Source organism: Nannobrachium achirus (genome assembly GCF_963921795.1).
Source record: "Nannobrachium achirus genome assembly, chromosome: 1".
Classification (NCBI taxonomy): domain Eukaryota; kingdom Metazoa; phylum Chordata; class Actinopteri; order Myctophiformes; family Myctophidae; genus Nannobrachium; species Nannobrachium achirus.
In genome coordinates, this window is record NC_137810.1 from 24,044,128 (window position 1) to 24,069,683 (window position 25,556).

The following is a 25,556-nucleotide window of genomic DNA, read 5'->3' on the forward strand; positions in this document are numbered from 1 at the left end:
AATGTACAAAATACTCTGTTACAAGTAAGTCATTTTTTTCTAAATGTACTTGAGTGAAAGTACGAAAGTATCTGCATCAAAATATACTTAAAGTACCAAAAGTAAAAGTGCTCTTAACAAGTTCAAAATGTATGTAAAATCTTTTGAAAATAGCCGACATCTCTATATAGGGCTTTAGTGGTGAGAGTGTTTTGGAATATAACAATCTACAAAGTAACTAGTAACTCAAGTTTGCATATCCCATCATAAATTAATGGACAAATAATGGTCTGTTTAGTTTCATTTGAACATTCTCAGGGTTACACATGGATACCTAAATGTTTAATAATCTTCCAATGTCTCTGCATTCTTCAACCATTCTCATGGACACAAAATGTGAATACAGCACTATAGCATTTCTCATAATGTGGGAGTTTATTATTTCACTGTAACACAAAGACTACAGCAGCTTCTTACAGCCTTTTATTTTATTTTGGGTAGACTTCTCTTTCTTCAAAGGGAATGTTGATAAACAACGTATGTTGTCTTAGTCAGTAATCCCCTTTAAAACATTATATTATATCTTACAGCTGGAGAATAGAGTATGAAGGAATTAGACAGGACCTTCAACAAATTAAAATAAAACAACAGAGCCATATGAGAGTATATGTCAATGTCACAAGCCAAACTCCATAAGATAAATCACTACAATGAACAGAATTAAGACAAAGTGGGTTGCTTCTCAGAACCATGTCATGTGACCTTTGACCTACCATGTGACCTACTTTACTCATTCAGAGCCCCATCCTCCGACCCGACACCTGATAAACCCCCAGCCCTTTCCTTCCCCAAGTTTGATAATTTAAAACATTCAGATATCTCTTTTTTATATATATATAATTGTCTTGAAATTAGAATAGATAAAAATACAATACCATCAACTGTAGAATGGTTAAGTGAACTTCATTAAAAAACAAAAAAACAAAAACAAAACAAAGGACAGAAAGGAATGTCAAAAGGAGTACTACTAGAGAATGTCCTCGGTTGAAAAAAAAAAACAATAAAAAGTAAAAAAAAAAAAAAAAAAAAAAAGTATACATTCCTAATCATGCAAGATACAAATTTTAATTAAATATTTTGCACAGAAAAAAAGGTTAATCAGTACAATGTTTGATTAGGAGTCATTTAACCGTTTATATCAGCCAAAATAGTGTGTGTGTCCTTAGTAACTATTGACATTCCTGAACAACAGTTGATCAACTCTGTATTCAAACTCTACTCAACAGAAGATGCGTGTGGAATGGCTGGTCTGACATCATCATCTACAGTTGTTGACAAAGGGCTAACCAGAATATACAAAAAAGGGTCAGTTATAAGTCTTGCTACTAATAAGTCAAGCTGGACCAGGCAGTGACTTGAGATAATGATTACAGAAACCAAGATGATGAATAAAATAACTCTGAGCAACTCATAAAAGGACACCATTTTTAATGGTCATTCACACTCATTTTGTCAATTCACAAAGGAGTGGCAAGGCAGTTCTGAGGAACGACACCTCTGCTATGTGACGTGCAGGAGCTATTTGTGATGTTAATTCTAAGTGGCACAAGCGCAAAAGGTTTCGAGAACCTATGAGACAGGACAATTATATTATGTTGCTAAAAGAGTAGTTGCTTTCTCATGGTGGGAGCCACTCTTAATACTGATCAAAATGAGCACGGTAAGAGTGACCACACTTTGATATAATTATTCTTTCATCCCCAAAGTCTATCCCAAAGTAACCTTATGTTTACATCTTCTTCAACGACTAGACGGTTAAACAGAGAAATGACACCAAGTTTAACTGGGTCAGTCGCTAGCTTAAGTAAACAACAACTGGCCTTCATTTGATGTAAGCTAGTAAAGCTAAAAGAGAAGCAGGGAAATGTCTCTACATGGGCAAGTTGTTCTCTTCCAGACTTTTCAGTCACTCACTTGGACCTCGAGGCGACAGGCCTACAACAACTCAACAGCTTAGCAGTGAGAATATTATCCTTCAGTGTAATCACTGCACTAAATCACAACATAACATTATACTACACTACCATCCATGAATGTATAACCAGGCAGCAAGCGGTGGGGGGCTCACTGTCATCAGCTTGACAGCTGACTTTTTATTGGGTGAAAGTGTATACTGTACGAATATTGGATTCAAGCTCACAGAGCTACTCTGATGCTACTTCCATATGTACAACGTTCCGATGAACACAACTCTTTATCCTCATCATTCTTAACTCTGGATGGGGCAAAGTGCTAGCTCAGGCTTTTGAATTCCTGGAGCGATTGATATGTAGCAAGAACGTGGGAAGAGGGGTGTTGGGGGGTCAAACTGCAGCTTAGCACAGTTGGAACACAGAGCAGAAACACTGGGGGAGGCGGGGACGCAGGGTTCAACGAGACACAGAGTGTGGGGTCGGTCCGCCTGCATGGTCAAGGCACAGAGCAAAACCACCCATCTACAAAAAAGAACCAAAAAACTAAACAAAAAAAACACCCGTAGTACCATTAAGTAGCCTCTCTAACCTGGGTCCTTTTAAATAAACATTAGCAGGTCTGATGTGGGCCTTGCCCAGTCTGATCCGGTCACAAACAGCAGGGCCAAGGCACTGCTGCAAGTCTAAACTTCTGCCTCTGCGCAACATTTCACAGTGCAATTTCCCCTTCAGCTACCAGATCAGTGATAGGTGACCATGTTAAGAGTCCATATTATTTTTTTCCAGCTAGGACCAGTCTGAGGAAGTCAGTCACACGATTTCCAGGACATAACATGAGCATTTAGTGACAAATGCAAAGGTCAGGAGAACGAAAGGCGCAGACAGGCTTCAGACAAAAAAACAAAAACAAATCAAGCATCAAACAACAAAATAATCTCAAAACAATAAAAACACAATTCAACCATCAACAACAAAAAAGTCCAGTTGTCAGATTACATTACATGACCGCCACAGACTCTAAAGGCCAATAGAGTGGAGGATATATGGGACAGAACAGGGAACAGTGACAGGCTCAGTATAGAGATGGAGACAGACAGGTGCCGTGGCAGTTGAGCAGGAAGAGTTTTTGAAAACCAGGAAGGTAGGAAGCAAAAACGAAAGTGCACCAGGAGGGAGTGAGTATGTGCAACTAGTCTGTAAAACAACATCAAGTGTTGGGTAACGAGCTTAAGAGCGCAGAAGGGGGGGGGGGAGAGAGAAAAAAAAGACACTGAGTGAAGACGAGGTTTGATGAAGGAAAACTTCTTGCGAATCTGTGGACTCATAAACGGGGCAATACTGGGAAGGTGAAAGCCGCATTGTTTCATATGATTATGTGTTTCAGCTTGGGGGGGGGGGGGGGGCGGGTAGGGGAGTTTCAGTGGACTGTAGTGAGTGGGTGGAGTGGAGGGTGGACAGGAGGGTGGGTAGGGGCACCCTGGGGCTGTCAGACACAATCAGCACTGAGAGAAGGTCTGCTTGATCTCATCCAGCACATTCCCAAGCAGCGACGGCTCGTCACATTTAGCGTCGATGGACACGGTCTGATCAGCCTGAGAGTGAGGGAGAGAGACAGGGTTAGAGGACGGTGACCAGAGGTCCGGGTTTCAAGCTGGGTGTCCAGAGTCCTGACAAGTACAAAATTAAAATGTCCAGGTTTTTAACCTTCACTAGCAAATCGTCCCGTTTTTTGCCACAGTGAAAATATTAACGCTAGTTTTGAGTGGTTACATAGATGTCCATCATGCTCTGTTCTGTTGAAAAGTATGGCAACTTGTGCGAAAATAATTGTTGCTTATCCTGATGAAAACACCAAATACCAAAAAATATCAAAGAAATTGTCAAAAATAGTGAAAATCTACAAGCTCACATTTTTCTTTTTTAAATGTAGTCATCCTAGGTTAAAGTCATAGACACCTTCATAAATGTGTGTGTGTGTGTTGGGGTTTTGGCAAACAATAAGTAAAACTACACATGGAACACTGATGAACAGACGAGAGGAAGTCACTTACAAATTTGACCAGCAGACAGACGTGGTGACCCTGGATTGACCTGCTGTACATGGAGGCACAGGTGTCGATCCTCTCCACAACTAATTGAACGAGAGAAAAGGCAAGTGTGAGCATGGTTACGACGAGAGAAACATTCCTAGAACTCACATAGTTCACACTGGATGTATCGTGTGCTTCGGCACGTGTGTGCATATGAGACTTGGGTAGCAGATGGATATGAGCAGCAATCAACACATTTTGAGAAGTGAAATCACAAAAGCATAACAGCCTTATGTGACAACGCCAACCATTTCTTTTTCTTTAGAGTAGGGGTCTTCAACAGGGGGTCCGGACCTCTAGGGGGTCCGGGACCCCTAGGGGGTCCTCAGAGTTACTACCGGGGGTCCTCCAAATCTTTGTGTGATAGGAACTTGTTTTTTCCCCCTTTTTATATTAACCACTTGAACCCTAGCGTCCATATTCTGAAAGAAAAAACAACGCCTCGCAGCTTTGTAGATCGGCTATTTTTGGTAAAGAGGTGTGGTGTAGAGGGGAAAAAGAGCAGACTAAGTACAGACTGAAAGGTCAAGTTTATTAAAGGACCACCTCACCTCTGGGACAACCAGATCTTATTTTATTGAAATTTATTGAAAAACCCTGCTTTAGAGTAAGCAAGAAAAATTAGATTTCAAGTGTGCGTGTACCAGAGAAGTGGTGGTGGAAGCAGATCCTGGCCAGTAGATGGTGGAAGGGCATGTTAACTCCCTCCAGTCGAACACAACTGCCCTTCAGGTCCCCCGATTCCAGCAGCTTTGCAAACGCGTCGCTGGTCAAACAACAAAGAAATACAGTTTCACATTATATAATATTTAATGATTTTACACAGTTTCACCTTGAGCAAACAGTGATGTAAACACAGAATTCATCAACTTTCAATTAACTTGATGGGAGCGAAAAAACAAAACGAAAGAAAATCATATTCCTGAACCCCACACTTCTAACTCACAAGCTCAATTGTTGATGACAACTTTACATTAGTAATGCAAAATGCATATTGCATCACTGACTGAAATTATATGAACTATCACAAGGGGAAATACATTGATCCCAATCCCTGATTTTCCCCTCAGGATAGTTATTTTATTTTAATTAATTAGTGTGACCATAGTACTTCCCATCTTTCTTTCTTTCCCCTCCTAGATAAACTTTATTTTGCAGCGCTGCTTCTCCCACAGTTTTGGTGGCACGCACTTGGGCCATATGTCAGACGACCGGCTTCATCAAGAATTGATTCCTTGCATTTTGCTAAGAGATATGTTAAATATAGTTTAATTTATATATAAATGTATTTGTGAATTCATTTTCTCCATTGACTTTAATTCAAATTTTTACTTTTCCCAAATATGGAGATGACTGACAGCATAGATGTCTGATGTCATAGACCACATTACTGCATACTATGTCCATATATGGGCATTCCAAGATATGGGCTTAATATTGATGACATCATGGATCTCCATATATGGGCATAAAAGGGACAAGGATGGAATGGTTAGCACTGCTCTAACAGGGACATGAACTGACAGAAACAGAAATTCTTATTTGCATGTGTGACTTGCCTCAAGGCAACCACACTTACAATTTCCAATTGTATCTTTCTAATTAGTTTGATTATTATTATTATTATGTTTGCTTATTAGCCAAAAGCTTTTCCATTCAGACACATTCCAGTATACGACTGGTGTCATATTTCCATAAACACAATAATTATTGTTTAGTTAACACCACTGCCTGCAATTCATCTTCATAATGTTCAAGGGTAAAAAGAATCTTAGGTGAAAACTGCACATTGGTGTGTGTGTGTGTGTGTGTGTGTGTGTGTGTGTGTGTGTGTGTGTGTGTGTGGCCCTGTGGGGGGCATGTCTGGACATGTGCAAAGCTGAGAAACCGTTTTAATGTTAAACATTATCATTTAAAAGGATTTAAAACGGTTACCCTTATGCTTACAAGAAGATTCCCTTTCTGGTGTAATGGAGTACTTTGGTCCAGCTGTTGAGGGGCTATAGCGATAAGAGTCAAAACCGGGGGTCGTGGGGGTTATAAAAATATCATTTTACTGGATCTGGTCATTTGGCAACGACAAATCGATTATTTGGAGTGAAAATCGTCCGATTTAAATCAGTGGTGGGTCACTATACTCAAAATGTCAGCTAGGGTGGTAGTTTTTTTTAAATAAATATCCACAGAGCAGAGGCATAATCCAGTGAGGAGATTCTATTTTTCTGAGAGCAATGTGTTGACCATGGAAGTAGCTGGTGGTGGGTGTATGCTACCGGACTCACCTGTAACAGGGAGTAGTGATCAGGTATGAGGTGCAGGTAAAGTGCAGTTTGAAGTCCAGTTTCTCGTGAGTGGAGGAGTCATCAGTCTGTAAAAACACAACAAGGAAAGACAAGATTATTACATTTTCAGTCCAGTACAAATAATCCTACATTTACATGTCAGTATCTAGCATATCTGAGTTCCCACAAACCTTGACAATGAATGTGAGGGTTCCCTTCAGCTTCTGAGGCATTACGATGCTCTGCACAGAGAAGACGAAACGTGCCTCGTTCGACACACCTGAGGCATGAGAGGAAAGGATCAGCGTCAACACTTACGATTTGATACAACATGCCGGTCACTGGTCATTTATCTCACGAAAGATATGACACGCTTTCATATAAATGCTTCTACATTAGGGCTTAAATATTGCGATTATTTCATTTGCCTCAATGATAATTATTGAAGGATTATGAAAAAAAGTGAAAACAGTAGATCTACAAGCTCACAACGCATCTGTGAGTACGCCACCATTGTACAACAAAGTATAAAACAGGGTTAAGTGGTCAGACTAATCGATTTAGTCCATTATAAAATAAATCTATACCAATTTTGTTGTGTCAATTAATTGCTTCTGAATTATTTGGTTTTAAGTCGGTTATTGATTCTAAATATCAAATTAAATATATTTTTGGTTAATTGCTCAGCCCTATTAAAAAACCTTAAGTTTAAAATATAAGAAGTCCTGCAAGCGCAAACTGACCTGGGGGTAGTTGGAAGGGCACAGTGAGGCCATCATGTGGGCCTGCCCCTTCTGGCCTCTGCAGTTTGGAGTTAAGCGAATCCAGGACATTGAATTCCATGGATTTGAGGAAGCTGTCACATTTGTTTTCAAATATGACCGACACAACAACCTGACTGCCATCCTGTAAGTTCCCCTGGATGTCACACACCTGGAGAGAAGGAAAAACATTGAGAAGTTAATTTCTCTTGATTGTTTTTGCTTTTCTCTCCTTCTAACTCAGAGGTCCAGAAAACGTTTGATTTGATTTCAGAATCCATGCAAAAACACCGCAAACGCACTCCCTATTCCTAATCACCAACTCACCCACATCCAACCATGCACTTGGTTAAAGAAAATAGTATGAGCACTTGTTGGACAACACACAAGAGGAATTCAATCTCAGAAAGCAATACAGCATTATTGTGCCACAGCAAACAAATGTACATTTCGCAAAACAATTAGTTGGATAGTCCAAGGCTATTCTCTGAAAAGAGAGAGAGGGAACACAGCAGCCAATGAATGAATCACTCATATAGTCATGAGAAAAACCTCAGCCAGAAGTTGATCACCATCCTCCATCATCTTTAAAAACAGAGGGAGAGAGAGAACGGGCAACATATTGTGTGTTATTCACCTACATCTGCTGCTGGATTCATTTCTTTATTAGAATAAACATCAGCTTTCTCTGATCAAATTCAAGGAACCAGTGAACCACATAAAACAATAGGTGGTTCTTTAAATATTGCAGTTAATTATAATGTGTGTTAAGGTAGCTCTCCACCGCACCGACGCTGGCAACGGTAAGTGTTAGAAAGCGTCCGATGCGAAAAATCTTTTGTTGAATGGGCGGTGGGTACAAGTTGCTGTTGTAAGGAAGCGTCGGATAGCAGTTGTTGTTGAATAAGCCATAGGCTATTTTAGCACCATAGTAGCCATCTGTCGGTGTCTGCTCTCAGGTGCATTCAGCAACTTTTCACACCTCAACTGATCTCCCGACGTCATTCGACTGCCAGTAATCTTTAGTAGTCCGTTTGGTAGAGAGCTACCTTCAAAGGGACACTATCATACACACTGTTTATGTGTATTACAGTTAATTGTGGATGATTATCATAGTTCATAGCAGGGTTGGGCAACCTTGTCTTTTTGATCGTTCAGATATTTTGATGGGCTATTGAGTTGATCTCTCATTTTTCATTTGTTCTCTCATTTTTTTTCCTTTACATATCTACTGCATAGTACTGTGTTCTATTCGTCTGTCATTCAATGTTATATGAGATACTTTAATGGTTTCCTGTGAAAATAAGCTTAGTCTTTTCATGGATCTCCTTTTAGTAGACCTTGTACCAGTGAACTGTACCGTCATGAAACTGTACCTTTTCCTATGCAAACTGCTAATAAAGTCTTCAATCAATCAATCAATCAAAAAACACCATTCACACCATCTGGCAAAAGCTGCCAAATGGGACAGCACAAATGAACACAGCAATGGCCCTGGCTGTAAATCAGTCGGCCAGTACATAACCTGTTAAATACTACTAGACTACTTTTAAACCCCTGCTAAAGAGACAAGACAACAGTCATGAGAACGAGTTTGGGAAGTTACCCCAAGAGACAGAAGACACTGAGCAGTCTGTTTTCAGAAATCCAGTTAGTAAAGTTAATGGGCTGCAACGCCGCAGCCTCCTATCATGTGTGCTACATTTTAAATAATAATAATTTCAGGGAAACAAGATATTAAAGATCTTGCTTTCAGACTTCCGGAAGCAGATTAACAATGCAGGGCATGAATGTTTGAATGCACTCTGAGGAACGCTCACATGCCTGAGAATCAAGGACTCAAAGTGAGTGCTGGTGATCTTTTGATTTAAGTGAACTAAATGTTGACGGGTGCTCGCATATCTTTAGCAGTATGAACGTTTGGATGACTGAGAGTAGATAATTACTGATTCCCACCCTATCGGTATGCAAGTCTGACAGTGATGCATTGACAGCGGCCATCCCACCGCTTGCCGTGGGCACAAATCACATCCTTTAACTGCTACTGTACATAATAAAACATAACATATGTACGTCAGTACTTTACATTTTTTCTGAAGTGGGCATTAGGTACTTTGAATGTTTTCTGATGAGAATGTTGGTCTGACCAGCACATTGATCCAAGTGATCTTGTGCCAGAAAAGCTTGCCCGACCCTGGTCTATAGAAACATATTTACTCAAACAAATCATATTGACAGAACATTCCCCTGTCAGTCAGTTTCAGCCTTTTTTGTGCTTGTACAATTCCCATGATGCATTTTGTATGCAAGCCTGCCCTGGCACACCCATACAATATTATGTCTCAATGTCACTCAGATCCACACAACTCACCATCTTGATGTAGGAGTTCTCAGCCAGCAGGCAGTAATTGGACATGGGCTGAAATGAGAGAAGAGCTCGGGTCAGGTTTGGTCATTCACTGTGCTAACTAGGCAACCGGAGCCTGCTCCTCTTTGCTGATGCAGTAGATTGAACCAAGCAGTGTGTCTGAAACTATCAGTCAAAGATTACAGAGGAGTTCACACGTCAGGTCATAAGGTTAACGATGCAGTGTCTTGAAACACCAACAATCATTTGGTGATACAGAGGTCAGTGACCCCAAAACATTAATATTAAGTTAGGAAATACACAGGAATTTGATGACCCAGTAACGTTACAGAAGCTTAAAGAACCTCAAATGTGCCCAAAATAGTTAGTCCTACTGTCACTTCCTTAACCGAGTTGAGTAGGAAAACTCTGCAGTGATCCAGTTTGATAACTACAGTATTTCAGTGTAGGCACAATGTTGTGACACTTGAAGCAGAATTAAAGCCAGAGAAGATCAATCTCCAAAAACACTAACAAACAAACTTAAACCTCTCCAACTGATCCAAAATGCCGCGGCACGACTGGTCTTCAACCAGCCTAAGTTCTCACATGTCTCTCCCCTTCTCCGCAGCCTCCACTGGCTCCCGGTTGCGGCCCGCACTGAATACAAAACACTGATGCTGACCTTCAAAGCAGCCAAAGGTATGGCTCATCCATACCTCCAGAAACTGATCAACCCCTACAACCCCACCCGGTCACTTAGATCAGCCAACACAGGGATGCTGACAGAACCCTCGCTAAAAACTCCAGGGCAAAAATCCACTCGTCCGAGACAGTTTGCCCTCCTGGCCCCCAAGTTGTGGAATAAACTCCCTGTCGCACTTAGAACAACGGACTCACTCGCTAGCTTTCGCCATGGACTGAAGACTCACCTTTTCAGACTCCACCTAAACCCTTAGCACTACAGAAAAATCAATGAATACATGAAGCTAGTTAGCATTTGTTTTGTTTTTTATGTTTTTTAGAACTTTGATTATATGGTGTTTTTCTAGATAGATATCCTTTTGCATTTGTTATATTGTTGATGATGTACTGACATATTATCTTGTTTATTATTGTGATGTTATCTGCTGATTGTAAGTCGCTTTGGATTAAAAGCGTCTGCTAAATGCCTAAACTGTAAACTGTAAACTGTAAACATTTCCTTTTATTTTAAAATCTTCTTTGTATGCTATGTTTGCAAACCAGTTAACATCTGTGCCGAACGTAATGTACTGTAGGTGTATTGTAATCATCTCTGTCCCTTTGTCCAACTCAGACAGATGTAATCCAATTTGGGGGCAGCGTCGGGACTTGTACAATTGATTTTCTTTCAAATCACTCAAAAAAAAGGTCAAGATCACAGTGGCCGGTCCAACTTTAGCCCTATGATTCATTATACATGGGTGATTGTGGGTGTGGTTTATTGTCGGCTGCCTGTGATGGTGGTGCCCAGTGTAGCAGGATACATGTGGAGGAATGTGCTACACCTGTGACTAACAGAGCTGATTGAGTGACATATTTTAAGTGTCATCAAATCAGATTTCGGTGTATCTTGGTTTATATTGAGAGCCCCTGTACTTGCGCCAGCAGAGTGCGCAAGTACTGCGTTCGGTGGCGGATCTGTCTGTGTTTACACCTGTAGCCAAACAGGGACCAGCATTCCTGGTCACTTCACCATCAACAACCAATGAGGGACCAGCATTCCTGGTGACGTCACCATCAACAGCCAATGAGGGACCAGAATTCCTGGTGACGTCACCATCAACAGCCAATGAGGGACCATCATTCCTGGTGACGTCACCATCAACAGCCAACGAGGGACCAGCATTCTTGGTGATGTCACCATCAACAAGTGCGACCTGATATAAACAACAAGGCACGCTCTGCTGGCGCACCAGTAGGCCATACATGCACAAGACGCAAGTTGGCACCTCGACAGAGTGTAGTCTAGTTCTACATTATCTACATTTGTAGCTTATTCACAATAGTAGCTATGGTTACTATTCAACAATTCGACAGAGTGTAGTCTAGTTCTACAGTATCTACATTTGTAGCTTATTCACAATAGTAGCTATGGTTACTATTCAACAATACTTTCTTAACCCTCAAGCATCTCAAGTCAAACATACACACACACACACACACACACACACACACACCACTGACCGGCAGAGGCTCCTCCTCCTCCTCCTCCACCGTGCCATTCTGAACAGACTCCTCTCCTCCTCCGTCACTGTGGTGGTGATGGTGGTGGTGCTTCTTCTTCTTCTTTTTCTTCTCCTTCTCCTCCTTCTCCTTTTTCTGCTTCTTCTTCTTGTGCTTGGAGGACTTCTGGTGACCCACAAGCGGAGAGAGGAATGGAGGTGAAAAGGGAGACAGGGGGCCCGTCAGTAACTCAAGCAGGATTAACGACTTGTGATTTTTGCAAGTCGACTCGACTCAGTAAAAAGTTGAGTTGAAGTCGACTTTATCGTTTGATGACGTCATCACATCACACACGACCCCCCAATTATTTTGGGGGGTCCCCACTCCCCAGATGATTAACTTAATGTGAAACATTGTTTTCTCACTCAACTGTAAACAAATCAAGATAAAGTTTAAGTGTATAGGGGGTATCTGCACATTTCTAAAGTGCCAATTTAAGGACTTTTTAATATCTAAAATGGCAAATTAAACATTGTCCAAATTGTCAAATATATAGAGGCAGAAATTGTGAATATAGCCGATCTACATGCTCACAGGAGCATGTAGATCTGCTATTTTCACAATAGAAAGTATTATAATTTTTTTTTCTCTGGTGGGAGTCGACTTGTGTAATGAAGTCGACTGAGTCGACTTGTCGACTTTTTCCGTTAATGCCCTAGTTCAAAGTGTGACCGTCACAGAGTGAGGTCGGCGTGATTTTTTATGAAGATTTCCGGACGATAACATAACACACAGGACTGGCCACACAGCAAATGCACGTCCTTGCCGGTATCACTAACAGGACATTGAGAGTAGAAACACTTTGAAAAACACTGTTGTACAGTACAAAGCAACACACGTGTGCCAAAAATGTCAATAAACCACATCCTGTCAGGCCACTCTAGACTGTAATCCCTAGCAACGCTGGTAAGATTTCCGTCTCGCAATTATCGCATCATCAGCGGTGACTCACAGTCTCCTCCGTCTCTGTGTCTTTGGACTCATCAGGCTCAGAGTCGACAGCACTAGACGCTGCCTGGGGGACGGGGGCTGCTACTGCTTCTGCTGCTTCCTGTTCAGACACACACAAACAGACCATGTTTACATGAGTTAAAGGGACAATTTGAGCATTAAAACGTATGTGATGATAGGGCTGGGCAATATAACTTCTAATCAATATCACGGTTACTTGAAACCTTTGCCTCGATTACGATTGAGGAATGATTTAAAAATACATTTCTGAAAAGCAGCCCTACAAGCTCGCAACAGGGCTACGTGGTAAATCAGACTGATTTATTTGATTATATATTTATTTCTTCGTGTCAATACATAGATAGATAGAAGAAAATAAGTAATCATCTTCTTGATTATTCAGTTATAAGTCGGTTATTGGTTCTAAGTATCGGTTTCAAATCCATATATTTTTGATTAATTGCCCAGCCCTATAATGTGATCTTCTTGGTTATTTGTGAGGTGAGGTTAGTGAGGTCATCCAGTCATTCAATCACAAGGACAGTTCTAATTCACTGGATCATTCTCAGCTTCATATACATGGGAGTCCTAGGCTCCATGTATGTCTAATTCTGTGTTATGACAAGCCACACAAAAACAGGTGGGGGGGAATGAAAGGCATGTCGAAGCCTATCCTGCATTTATCACGTGCAGGTTGGACGTACATTTCCTCGGGGTCTGACTGCTCACGTGTTGGAAACAGAATTTCTTGGAAACCTCACAAGATTGCCCCATTTTCAGCCCAATTTAATCATTGCCAATTTCCCCATGTGTACTACTGCAGTGCCCGTTATTGCCAACCCCCCACTACTGTTGGTCTGGGGAGCGTGTAGACTACCATGTGCCTCCTTCGATACGCATGAGTCACCAGCTGTATCTTTTCACCTGACAGAGATGAGGAGTTACTAGGATAGTGCAATGCACTCCACAAGATGCCCTTCCTGCTGACCAGGCACCTCCACCAAATGGCAATAGTACAATCTTGAGGTATTTGTACTTTACTTGAGTACATCCAATTTAACAATACTTTTACTTCTATTCCACTACATCTCAGAGGCAAATATTGTACTTTTACTCTGCTACAATTATTTTAAAACTTCAGTTACTAGTTATTTTGTAGATTCTTATTATTACTACAAAGACATAAATACACCACTTCAGCCTTATATACATACAGTACCTTATGTAAACTTTGAATTCCCGACTTTTACTTTTAACAGTATTACCACATTGCAGTATTGGTACTTTTACTTAAGTAAAAGATGTTAGTACTTTTCCCACAACTGGCAGTAAGGGTGCCCTCACACCAAAATACCTATGAGAGTGGAATCCGCGTTCCGCCAATGCATTTCAATGAGAGTGAAGCGGTTTCATGCCAGCAGAGGATTTCTGCAAAAAACGCTTCACTCTCATTGAAATGCATTGGCGGAACGCGGATTCCACTCTCACAGGTATTTTGGTGTGAGGGCACCCTAAGTCAGTAACAAGGACATGATTCCTCGCTGGTTCGCACCACAACTGTGTACGTTTGAAGTGCCTGGCCAAGCCGGCGCCGCCGCCGCCGGGACCTGAACCCTGGTCACTGCAGCAGGGATGGGACGATATGAACATTCCAATTCACGATTATTGTGACAAAAAAATAATTAAAAAAAACGCGATTTACAATATTATCGCAATAATCAAAATCCAGTATCCTGGGGCGGAACATTTGCCAAAAAAATATGATAAAGCTCACAACGCATCACGTTGTGAGCTTGTAGATCAGCTATTTTTTGGCAAAGGCATTTGATAGAGAGTGAAAAAAGACTATCAAGTACGTATATTATAAGTACGTTTTACCAATAGTGTTTAAATGGTACCGGATACGCAGCTCGGCAAATGAAAGGTGAATTGATCCCAGTGCATGACGGAGGACGATTTCACGATAAATTAAATCTCCAGGATACGATTATCGTGAGTGTTTTTTTATCACCATAAACGATAATATTGCTTATCGTCCCATCCCTACACTGCAGTGCTGGAGGAGGGCTTTACGGCCAATCACACAAGCATTTTTGGCAGATCATCTATCACCGTAAAAAAACGGGTTTGGGGGGTTGGTGCGGACAACACGGGTGACGCCATGCTCATTGAGTTTATGATTAGGAGACAGTGGAGTTTGCCCCGTAACGCGTGCGGTCCTTTGCTCTATTTATGTTCAGAGAGTACAGTCCGTCTCAGTCCTACCACCACCTGTCCCGTTAACAGCTGTAACAGCTGCTCTATAAATAAGAGTCAGGGGGGTTTGCTGCCTGTACAGAACAGAACCCAGCGCCTCATCCCAGAATGCACTATATCGTCGTTGTCGGGTGGAAACCTTGTATCTCCCAAGTTTCAAATTTGTATGTTCTTTCGCAAAGTAAAGCCCTGCTCCATCATACAAGGCCGTCGCACAAAAGTAGTGAAAACAGCAGATCTACAAGCGTGTGCTTGTAGATCGGCTGTTTTCACTAGTTTAAATCATTTTTAAAATGATAAATGCAAAACAAACGGTTTTGGACATACAAGATTTTCACCCGACAACGACGATATGCATTTTTAAAAAGGTCATTTTCAATTACATATAACGTATGAAAAATGATCAAAAAACTGTTTTGTCAACTGAAAACCAGATAAAAAAAATTAAAAAAGGATAACAAAACAATGATCAATAAAAAACAAGAACAAAAAACAACTACCAAAAAACAAGTGGATACACAGGTATACCATAAGTGGTCATGGAACAGGCAGCCAAACAACACGTGTGTGTGTGTGTGTGTGTGTGTGTGTGTGTGTGTGTGTGTGTGTGTGTGTGGCGGTACAGGAATGACAGGAACTGACTCTAGGCTAGATTCCAGAGAATGTCAGCCGTCATCCGCTTAACTGTTATTACCATCGGCAACGCAAGAATAACAAAAAAAGAAAAACACACAAGAGCTACTGCGACCTTATCATCTACACAGCACGCAATGAGCAATGTAAACGCAAGAGGAAGAGAATGACTGACATACTGAGACACACACAGACACACACCAGACACAAAGAATGAATGCTGGACAATGAGAGAGGGTTAGGTGACCTGTGAAAGAGAGGAAGTCGTGCAAAAAAAATGTGAGACAAACAATAGAAAACAAAGCTAAATGCTAGTGACACACAGCTAAGAAAGGCGGCAGAGGGATGGTCACGGTTGCTGCTAGCACACAGAGGAGGTAGATCACAGAGAAAACACCTGGTGTTATGAAAGAGCAGTGTGTGTGTGTGTGTGCAGGGGCGTCACAAGGGGTAGGAAAGTGGGACTGAGTTACTGGGGCCCAAGTTGGAGGGGCCCTAGTAACTTTAGCTATTGAAAAATAGCAGATATACAAGCTCGGTGCCGCGCTGCGAGCTTGTAGATCTGCTATTTTTGAAAAGTCGTGAAAATGTGTGCAAATCTTTGAATATTATGTATTTTTTAAGCACGGCACTCTGTGTCGCTCGGTGCCGCGCTGTGAGCTTGTATATCTGCTATTTTTCAATAGTTAACATTCATGGGGGGCCCACAGTGAATCCTTGTACCCAGGGCCCAGAATTTGGTGTGACGCCGCCCATGTGTGTGTGTGTGCATGGGAAAAGGAGTGGAGAGCAGAGAAGGAGAGAGAGAGAGAGAGAGAGAGACTCAACCTGGGGGTTAGGGGGCACTGGAGCGTTTGAGAGCCAGAAATCCAGATCCGAAACCTAGAGCAGGAAGGGAAGAGGGGAGGGGAGGGAAGGGGAGGGGAGGGGGGGGGGGGGGGGGAGCAGGTGAAAGGGTTAGGAGTGAACAGGTTCTCCCGTTTTAGTACTATTCATGAAAATGGACACAGAGCTTGCACTGTTCTGTTTCATGAATAAATCAAGTATTTGGCGAGAGCCTACAGAGAGCTTCGGCTAGCAGGGAAGGAACTGATACTTGATTTGATCGCTATTACCAATTGAAAAAAGGTAGGGGGTAAGGGAGAAGAAGCGATGGCAATGTTAAGTCAAATGAAAATGACTGAAGCGGCGCGTCTGCCCCGCAAACTCCAGTCAGAAATTTGAGCCCTTGTATAGAAATGATTGATGGTAAGCCGGTACACTTTTAAGAAGACATATTTAAAAATCACCAAATCTTTTAATGCTCATCAGAATTCCAGGTAAAGTGAAATCAGAGCCTCCTTTTGTATGGACTAGGCCAAGGTTCCCCAATTAGTTTTCCCCAAGGGCCGAACCATGTCTAGGGTACCAAGCCGAGGGCCACAACATTGCAGGGGGCGACGGTGGCGTTTCCACTACTCCAGTGACACAGGGGTTAAAGCAAAAAAAAATCCCAAGACGGAAATTTATTTTCAGTTGCTTATTTTAATGCAAGAGAACGTAAGCAACCGTTTATTGTCAATTACTGCTGCCTTCCCTGTAAACACATATTTAGATAGCCATAGCCTACCTGCTGTTTACATGGTGTAAAACTCCTGTGACTTCCATTATTCCTGTGATTTCATCTTTTGGACACTGCTATCCATACAGAGGGAATTCCATAACTTCACCGTTAAAATCCGAAGTACTTTGAGTCACGAAGTGACACATTATGATCGTGCACATCTGCACGTCATGCACACAACACAGCCACACACCAGGGCTAAAAACTAAGCTAACTGAGGCTATGGCTAACGCTTGGACCTTGACTTGGTGTGAATGGTGTCAAGTCACAGCAGCTGCTTGGGCAGCGGCAGCGCCCAGCCTGTTGCACATCTGAGCAGCGCATCTTCATACATAGTCACATAGATGTTTTAAAATAATTCGCTGGGGAGGGATGCATTGTAATTTGGAGATCACTTGACTAGCAAGTATTATGCTGCATTTTGACGATTTCGTTCATGGCTACACCCCCCCACTCTCTTTATTATTTTTTTTGCAAATCTCCATTGATCTCATAAATAGCCCCTAGGGACTCCTCAGGACGGAAATCCGTCCCCAGGACGGAGAACTTTAACCCCTGAGTGACAGTCAGGGGTTAAAGCAAAAAAAATCCCGAGACGGAAATGTATTCCCCCCCCCCCCCCCGCACTTGAAAAGCGTCTTTTTTATCGTTGCTGCCATGCTGCCATATAACAGATACAACAGAAACAGGCTCCTGGTTCTCTCACCGTTTGACACGGTGACACCAGGAACTGAATGGCTTTCCCGTCAACCTTTTCATCCAGCCAAGCCCACCTCAATTTGTTTTTGACCGCACTGAGCACATCCGAGCCTTATTGTCGCTGGCTCCGCCCAGAACTCATGTGCAATTCCAAATAACGCGTCGCTTACTGAACCTATGCCACACGTGGGTAATGTTATGAGAGAAACACTGCGATGCAGTGGAGAAATCTCCGCCTATTGCCATGAACAGTGAACACCAATCATTCATGATACGTTGCTAATCGGTACCAATGAAACACCACCCCGAAGTATTTCATTAGCATCTGGATCACTTTTGTGAGTGACAAATAAATCCCCTCGAATCTCTGATTTGCAAACATAACAAGTGTTCCGTTGCTTATAATGCAGAGAACGTAAGCCAACCATATAGACTGTAGAAAGCAAACGCGTATTGTCAATTACTGCTGCCCCCTGTAAACACATATTTAGATAGTATAGCCTACCTGCTGTTTACATGTAAAACTCCAGTGACTTCATCTTTTGACACTGCCATCCATACATTACAGAGAGAGCGACATCTCATTCCTTTGCAGCATCCAGCTATTGGAATTCAGCGTAGGTCCAAAAAGTTTAACAAACTTCCAAACGGTGTACATCGTTTAAGCCACAGGAGCACTGTTTTCTATCATAAATATGAACTTTAGCCAAACTATTGCGGGTAATCCAAGTGATGTTTTGTTTATCCAACAGTTACAGCATGCATCGTCGCAGTTAGCTTACAGCAGCAACAAGTAGCTAGAGGCATTTCCTCTCAGTGTAGGGCGGATTTCAAAATAAGAGCCTAGCATAATCTGATCAAGTCAAGTCAAGTCACGTCAACTGGTTTTATTTTTAAGTATACTTACAGGAAGTAGTTGGTCTAAATTAGAACTACATGACACACCAGCAAGTCTACGCACCACAGTAGTAACTGATGCTATTATAATTAGCGCAGACGGTTCAGCTTTTTTTCTTTTTTTCCGAATCTTCTCTGATCTCATAAATAGCCCCTAGGGAATCCTCAAGACGGAAATCCATCCCCAGGACGGAGAACTTTAACCCCTGGACAGTTCAGATATCGTCGTTGTCGGGTGAAAACCTTGCAAAACCGTTCGTTTTGCATTTATCATTTAAAAAATGATTTAAACTAGTGAAAACAGCCGATCTACAAGCACACAACGCCTCACACTGCGAGGCGTTGTGTGCTTGTAGATCTGCTGTTTTCACTACTTTTGTGCGATGGCCTTGTATGATTTGCGAAAGAACGTACACATTTGGAGATACGAGATTTCCACCCAACGACGATATACTAGTGTTGTTGCTGCTCTTATACCACCATTATTACTGGGGTTGGTGGGGGCCAGACAGTGTGGCCCGCGGGCCACCTATTGGGGAACCCTGGACTAGGCAGTAAATGCTCTGTGATGTCATAATACCTCAGCGGTGGTGGAGGCGGGCGGTGGCGGCGCCACCTCGTTGATCTCATCTGATTGGACGACGGGCACATCTGGCTGAACCCCCATGAGATCTTCACCTTCCTCCTGTTTATGTTTCTTCTTCTTTTTCTCTTCTTTACTCTTCTGTGAAAACATAAGAAAAAAAAAAGTCATGTGCTGTCAGAAAACACGTAATGATGATCGACAAGCCAATAGCCTTTCTCCCGCTTAAAACCATTTAATAATACATTTTATTCAGTCAAGCAGAATAGGAGGAATGAGGCCACTCTTATCTCACATTTCGAGAATGGAAAGGCATGTCTCGACCTACAAAGCCAGAGTGCAGTAACTATGCAAAGAATCAAACTGATAGAACTTTAAAGTGTTTCAACTGGCCTGCCAAGTGGGTTATCCTAGGGGTGGCGGAAATCGCTAGGTACCTGCCGATTCCATTCCGATTCAGGGGGCTACGATTAGATTAAATTCTGAATTATCGTGATTCCAATCCGAGGTTTATTTCCCCCTCAATGTGTGACTAATAAGTGCTTTCTAATGATCCATAATCATAACAGATTAATTTACTTGCATTATTTTATTACACTACAAAACAAACATCAAGCTGGTTTCATAAAAAAATCGATAATTTAAAATAATCGTCCATGTCCATATCGCGATTAATATATTAATCTATTTATTTTCCCACCCCTAGTTATCGGTTTGAAATAAATAAATAAGTAAATGTGTCCAAAAATGCAGTTACTGCTTTGTAGTGCAGCGCACCTTTCTATCCTTTTCTTTGTCCTTTTTCTTCTCTTTCTTCTCCTTGCTGATCTTCTTCTTGGCCTCCACTGGGGCAGCAACCTCCACGACTCCTCCGTCTTCCACGGGGCTGGGGCTCATTTTCAGGGCGTCCGGACGGTGTGACCTGACCGGTAACTTGTCGCTGTCCTCCAGGGGCCTGTGCATACACACACACACAATGAAAACACACTTCAAAACACAGAGGACCCACACACATTCTTTCTTCATTCTTCATTCAATATTTTGCATAAATCCAAAAGGGAGAGTGTTTTTTGCAGGTCTTTCAGTCCGAGTGTATCAAAAAAGCAACTGGGTTAAGGCAGTGGAAGCTTGTGATTGGTGTGTGGAAGTGACGAAAGTCTGGGGGACGGAGATAAGACCTAAACCTAACCTTAACCCTAACCTCCGTAAAACTAACACTGGTGAATGATAACCTGGTGAATGCTAACCTGCCGACGCTGGTGAATGTTAACCTGGTGAATGTTAAACTGGTCGGACCAATGGTGCTTAACCTGTTGCTATTTTGATACACTCGGACTGAAAGACCTGCAAAAAATACTCTCCCGAATCCAAAAAGCTCCAAGGCCTACTGCGAGGAAACCGTAGTCAGTGTCTAAACCGTTTTACTGGCTCGCTTTCTTTTCTCCTCTGGCAGAAAGTATCAAAGGAGGGGTGACCCATCATGATGTGGTCATCCACTCTATTCAAGCGCATTCCCAGCATTGTGCTGCAGCAGCAGACTCTCAACGTGTTGATTTAAGCCATTCTCTTGGCAGCTCTCAGGGCATGGGACACTCACAGACAGCAAGACTCAGAGGCGTCACAAGGGGGGGGGGGGGGGGGGGGGGGGGGGGGTTGTGGGACTGAGTTACTAGGGCCCAAGGTGGAGAGGCCTTAATTATTTTATACTTCAGCTATTGAAAAATAGCAAATATACAAGCTCACAGCGCGGCACCGGGTGCTGCACTGCGAGCTTGTAGATCTTCTGGGGGATCAATGGAACTAAATATTTTGAGATGGGAGTCCGTGGCCAAATACTGTCTTGCACATACTTTCACTATTTTTCAAAAATAGCAGATCTACAAACTTGCAGCGCGGCACTGAGCTTGTATATCTGCTATTTTTCAATAGTTAAAGTACAAAATAATGTGTTCCCCCTATGAAGAACGTTCATGGGGGGCCCGCAGTGAATCCTTGGACCCAGGGCCCAGAATTTGGTGCGACACCCCTGGCAAGACTATGACTTCCATTTCCAAATTCCTCCACAGTGAACCCATAAGAGCTGGTTCCTTCTCTGAAGCCTAGTCCTGGAAGTAACCGTGTGCCATGGAGCCCCCTGCTGGCCACCCTCTATAATGACTCCGGTCTGTGTGCCATCAAGTGTACATCATCTTCTATTCAGCATTGAATGCACAGACCATTTCTTTCTCCTCAGATATTGTTGACTGTCAAGGATTATACATTTCTATATCCTATAGGATTCTATCCACCTGTTTCCGCAGGAGTTTACTGGAGATTATTTGGACCTGTTTGCACCACACTTCCGGTTTAACAGCAGACATACAAGCTCACGTCGCGTCGCAGATGCAGCCTGTTGTGAGCTTGTAAATCACACTCGGCTGCGGCGCCGGAAGCTCGGTACAGCGTCTGCGCAATGCACTATGGGGCGTTGGAAACTCGTGGATATATTTCAGGACTAAAGTAGAAACACATCGGGGTTAACATGCTTTTAGGCAACCCAGTTATGAGTGGGAGTTGTTACCCATGAGGCCTTGAGAACATCAGCAGTGATCAGATCCTCAGAGAGAGATCAACTTATCAATGTCCAACACATTTACATTAAAAATATATATATATATCAATCTAGTCTTTCTTTTTTTGTTCATTTATTTGTCATCAATAGAAAATGTGCCAATATTACAACACAATCTCACTGCTGATATTGTCAAATGAATGTTACGGTAGAGGGGTCAAAAGAAGTGTTGGGTAAAGTAAACAAAATGTTAAATATAATACAGTATAAAAATACGGAAGATCAAAGATTACAATTTCCTGGGATGGTGTAAAAGTTAGGCAAAGGGCGAGCAAAAACAGCAACCAGGCACTGCAACCAGATGAGAAGAGGACTAATACTATGTTTATGGAAGGAGAAGGAGAGTAATACTATCATTTACTATGTTTATGGAAGGAGAAAGCTATATATGTAAGTTTAGAGAGAGAGAGGCAGAGAGGAAAGTCTCAGGCAAGCGAGCAGAACAGCAATCCATCTAGTGTTGGAGTCTGAATCCTGCGGCTGGGATGCTACTCACCTGCGCCCAGCCTTCGCCACCAAGCTGCCCAGACAGAAGGGGCAGTGGTGGGTGTGTGTGGCGTGAGAGAGAGAAGCAGAAAGCAAAGCACCATGATGAGTGAATGAAGACAGGGTCATTGCTGACTCATCGTGCATTCAAGAATTCCAGAAAATAGAAATCGAATGAAAAAAAAAAGAACATTGTCCCATCTCCCAGCGTAGCAGTAGAAAGTTAGGTTGGCGTTGCGTCATCAGTTATCAGTCCCCAAACACCTTATTTGCCTTTCTGGAAAGACTGGAATTTATATAATTTTGAAGAGGATGGTATATGTGCCATCTCCAGAAAAGCTTTTTTTTGGTGGACTGCTTTTATAACTATGGACAGTAATGTTATGCAATTGGATCCATGTCTTTATTTTTCCCTTTGTAGAGAACGCCACTAGAGCGGCATCAGTGATTGTAACCTTACTCTGAGGGCAAGAGATCTTAGTTTAATGAAACATTTGATGTTCTATTAGTTCGTCACGTCAGCCTGACACGTCAAACCAAGGAAGTCCAAATTGGCCTGAATGCCTGATCCTGGAAGCAGAGCAGTAAAGACCAGAGTGGGGTGAACTCACTTGTCCAAGTCGATGTCCAGGGCTTTGTGGGGGTCATTGGGGTCTTTGTCGTCATCATCGCTGGGTAAGGCATTCTGAAAAAATCAATGACCATACATGAAGCTAGTTAGCATTTGTTTTTGTTTTTAGGTTTTTAGAACTTTGATTATATTGTGTTTTTTCTAGATAGATATCTTGTTTGTTATTGTGATGTTATCTGCTTATTGTAAGACGCTTTGGATTAAAAGCGTCTGCTAAATGCCTAAACTGTAAACTGTAAACTGATACAAGAGGAGAGTCACATCAAAAAGATCTCAATGAATGCATGGCCAAAAAAGAAAAAACGACAAAAACTAATTAAAATCTGGTCAAATTGATGTCGTCATAGATATGGTTATTTAAGACAGTGTTTCTCAAAGACAGTGTACAAAAAATGTAACCAAATGGAACCAGAGTTACAGACTTGTATGTGTCAAGATAGACCCCCTAAAGGAACCCACATAGACCCCCTAAAGGAACCCACAGAGTCCCTGGAATCCACTTTGAGAACCACTGATTTAAGACAACCCTGGAAAGCTAAATGTTGTGATTTATTCTGGTGTAAAAGCTGTAGCGTACGTCTGGCATCTCCTCCGTAACGATGTCCACCACTTGAGCTGGTGCGATGTCTTCCTCTTCCTCTTCCGAGTCGTGCCTCTTCCCTCGTTTGCCTCCTTTCTCTTTCCTTTTCTTCTTGTCCTTCTTCTTCTTGTCTGCCTTGTACTTCTCCCGACGCTCCTCCTCCAGCTTCACATACTGGTCAGACATAGGCATGCCTGAAAAAATAAATCAAATATGGAATATTTCTCATTTAATCCATTTAGACTTGAGGCCGATTCTACAAATGCTTTCTAAATACTAAGAGTTCTCTGAAAACGTATGTTGCCATCTACTTATAGGGTGACCATATTTTTAGCTGCTCAAACCGGGACGCGAACCACTGTTGCCTAAAACTGGGACCCTCAACGCAATGTGCACGTTACCGCGCGTGCCCATTCTCTAACGTTCGTGCACGTGCACATACACACCGCAGGGTTGCATACAGGCAGTGAGTGATTGACAAACAGTCTCAGTGTTGAATTCAGACACGCAATGAATTTGTTCATGTTTTCTGATTGTTTAGGTGAGCATGTTTATAGTACATGAAAAGAACATGATAAAAGTCTATGCAACCACTGAAAACAGCTACTATTATTTTAATTCTGGCGAAAACCAGGACAATTTTGTAGTGAATGTTGAAAACCGGGACATATTAATGTTTTAGAGACATTTGTCAGGACACCGGGACAGTCGGGACACGCAGCTTGAAAATGGGACAGTCCCGGCCAAACCGGGAAGTCTGGTCACCCTACATCTACTGTATATAGCTAATATCTAAAATGACACGGATGCTCTCCTGGATTGAGTGGGTTAATGGACAAAAATAAAAGAGTTGTATCGCATGAGATTGAGAGATTTAACAGAATTTAAGAACATCGGCAATGTGATTGTCCTCATCTATGGTGTTTGTCAAGCTGATAAAATACTATTTTCCCCATGTAATACAGTAGGTAAATGGGGTTCCACAGTAAGTGATAGGCCATTCAGACCAACCTGGGACTTTGAGAGGTACAGTGAGGTCAATCTGCACCACTGGAATGTGCTCAACTCCGGGAAGATCCTGGTACACCTGCAAAACAACAATACCTTCCTTTAACAAATACCATCCTCATACACCTGCACGTACAGATTCATTTAACAAATACCACTCTAGTACACCTGCAGATCTATATCAAGTACTTTCATTTTACAAATACCATCCTGGTACACCTAGTGTTACACCAGATTCTCAAAGGTTCACAGATGTATGTGTATTAGGCCACAGTCCCTTCATTTGTACTCTCTTTTAGTTAAAGACCGGAAAGGGTCAATTTGGTGGGTAATTATCAATTATTTAGACCGCCTGGGACCTCCTCAAGGACCCCAAACTGAGAGTCAGTGTATTATGGTGGCAGTACCTTCTGAGAGGATGGTGAGAGTCAGTGTATTATGGTGGCAGTACCTTCTGAGAGGATGGTGAGGCCTTGATGTAGAATGGGTTGCTGGCCTGCTCCTGCTTCCTGGCTTCTCTCCTCTGGTGGTGAGAACAACATTATATCACATTATTTTATCATTACCTACATTTTATCTGTGAACTTAAGTGCTGTGTATTGCATTTCAATGTACATGATGTACTATATAAATAAAGTGAACAGCAACAACGAAACATTTTATCTGGTATTCTTGCTTTACCTTTCAATGGCCTTTTCTATTAGATCAAAGAAGTGCATGAAATCATTTTGATCCCAACCAAACGTATAACTCTGATTAATGAATATGGTCAGAATATCCAGAGTAAACAAGAGGCATATCGTCGTTGTTGGGTGGAAACCTTTTATGTCCAAAACAGTTCGTTTTTATCATTTAAAAATAAAATGTACTAAACTAGTGAAAACAGCCGATCTACAAGCACACAACGTGCTTGTAGATCTGCTGTTTTCACTACTTTTG

The 25,556-nt window shown here is 42.1% G+C and overlaps 1 protein-coding gene across 3 annotated transcripts in view; it reads right to left on the minus strand.

Annotated features, from left to right (window-relative positions):
- Nucleotides 1-415: 415 nt before the first annotated feature.
- ap3d1 (adaptor related protein complex 3 subunit delta 1) overlaps nucleotides 416-25,556 on the minus strand; it is a 44,590-nt gene continuing 19,449 nt past the window's right edge. The window contains exons 18-33 of one of the 3 annotated variants that reach the window (XM_080737799.1): nucleotides 25,069-25,140; nucleotides 24,621-24,696; nucleotides 23,607-23,803; nucleotides 23,010-23,083; nucleotides 20,079-20,256; nucleotides 19,299-19,442; nucleotides 16,348-16,401; nucleotides 12,632-12,730; nucleotides 11,641-11,802; nucleotides 9,457-9,504; nucleotides 7,068-7,257; nucleotides 6,516-6,604; nucleotides 6,325-6,410; nucleotides 4,687-4,808; nucleotides 4,004-4,083; nucleotides 416-3,544 (exon numbers count right to left, since the gene is read on the minus strand). In XM_080737799.1, coding sequence (XP_080593925.1) covers nucleotides 3,449-3,544; nucleotides 4,004-4,083; nucleotides 4,687-4,808; nucleotides 6,325-6,410; nucleotides 6,516-6,604; nucleotides 7,068-7,257; nucleotides 9,457-9,504; nucleotides 11,641-11,802; nucleotides 12,632-12,730; nucleotides 16,348-16,401; nucleotides 19,299-19,442; nucleotides 20,079-20,256; nucleotides 23,010-23,083; nucleotides 23,607-23,803; nucleotides 24,621-24,696; nucleotides 25,069-25,140 — 1,767 coding nt within the window. In that variant the 3' untranslated portion in view covers nucleotides 416-3,448. Of the gene's footprint in view, nucleotides 3,545-4,003; nucleotides 4,084-4,686; nucleotides 4,809-6,324; nucleotides 6,411-6,515; nucleotides 6,605-7,067; nucleotides 7,258-9,456; nucleotides 9,505-11,640; nucleotides 11,806-12,631; nucleotides 12,731-16,347; nucleotides 16,402-19,298; nucleotides 19,443-20,078; nucleotides 20,257-23,009; nucleotides 23,084-23,606; nucleotides 23,804-24,620; nucleotides 24,697-25,068; nucleotides 25,141-25,556 lie in introns of all 3 variants that reach the window. The other 2 variants (XM_080737798.1, XM_080737800.1) reach the window with 2 other exon arrangements.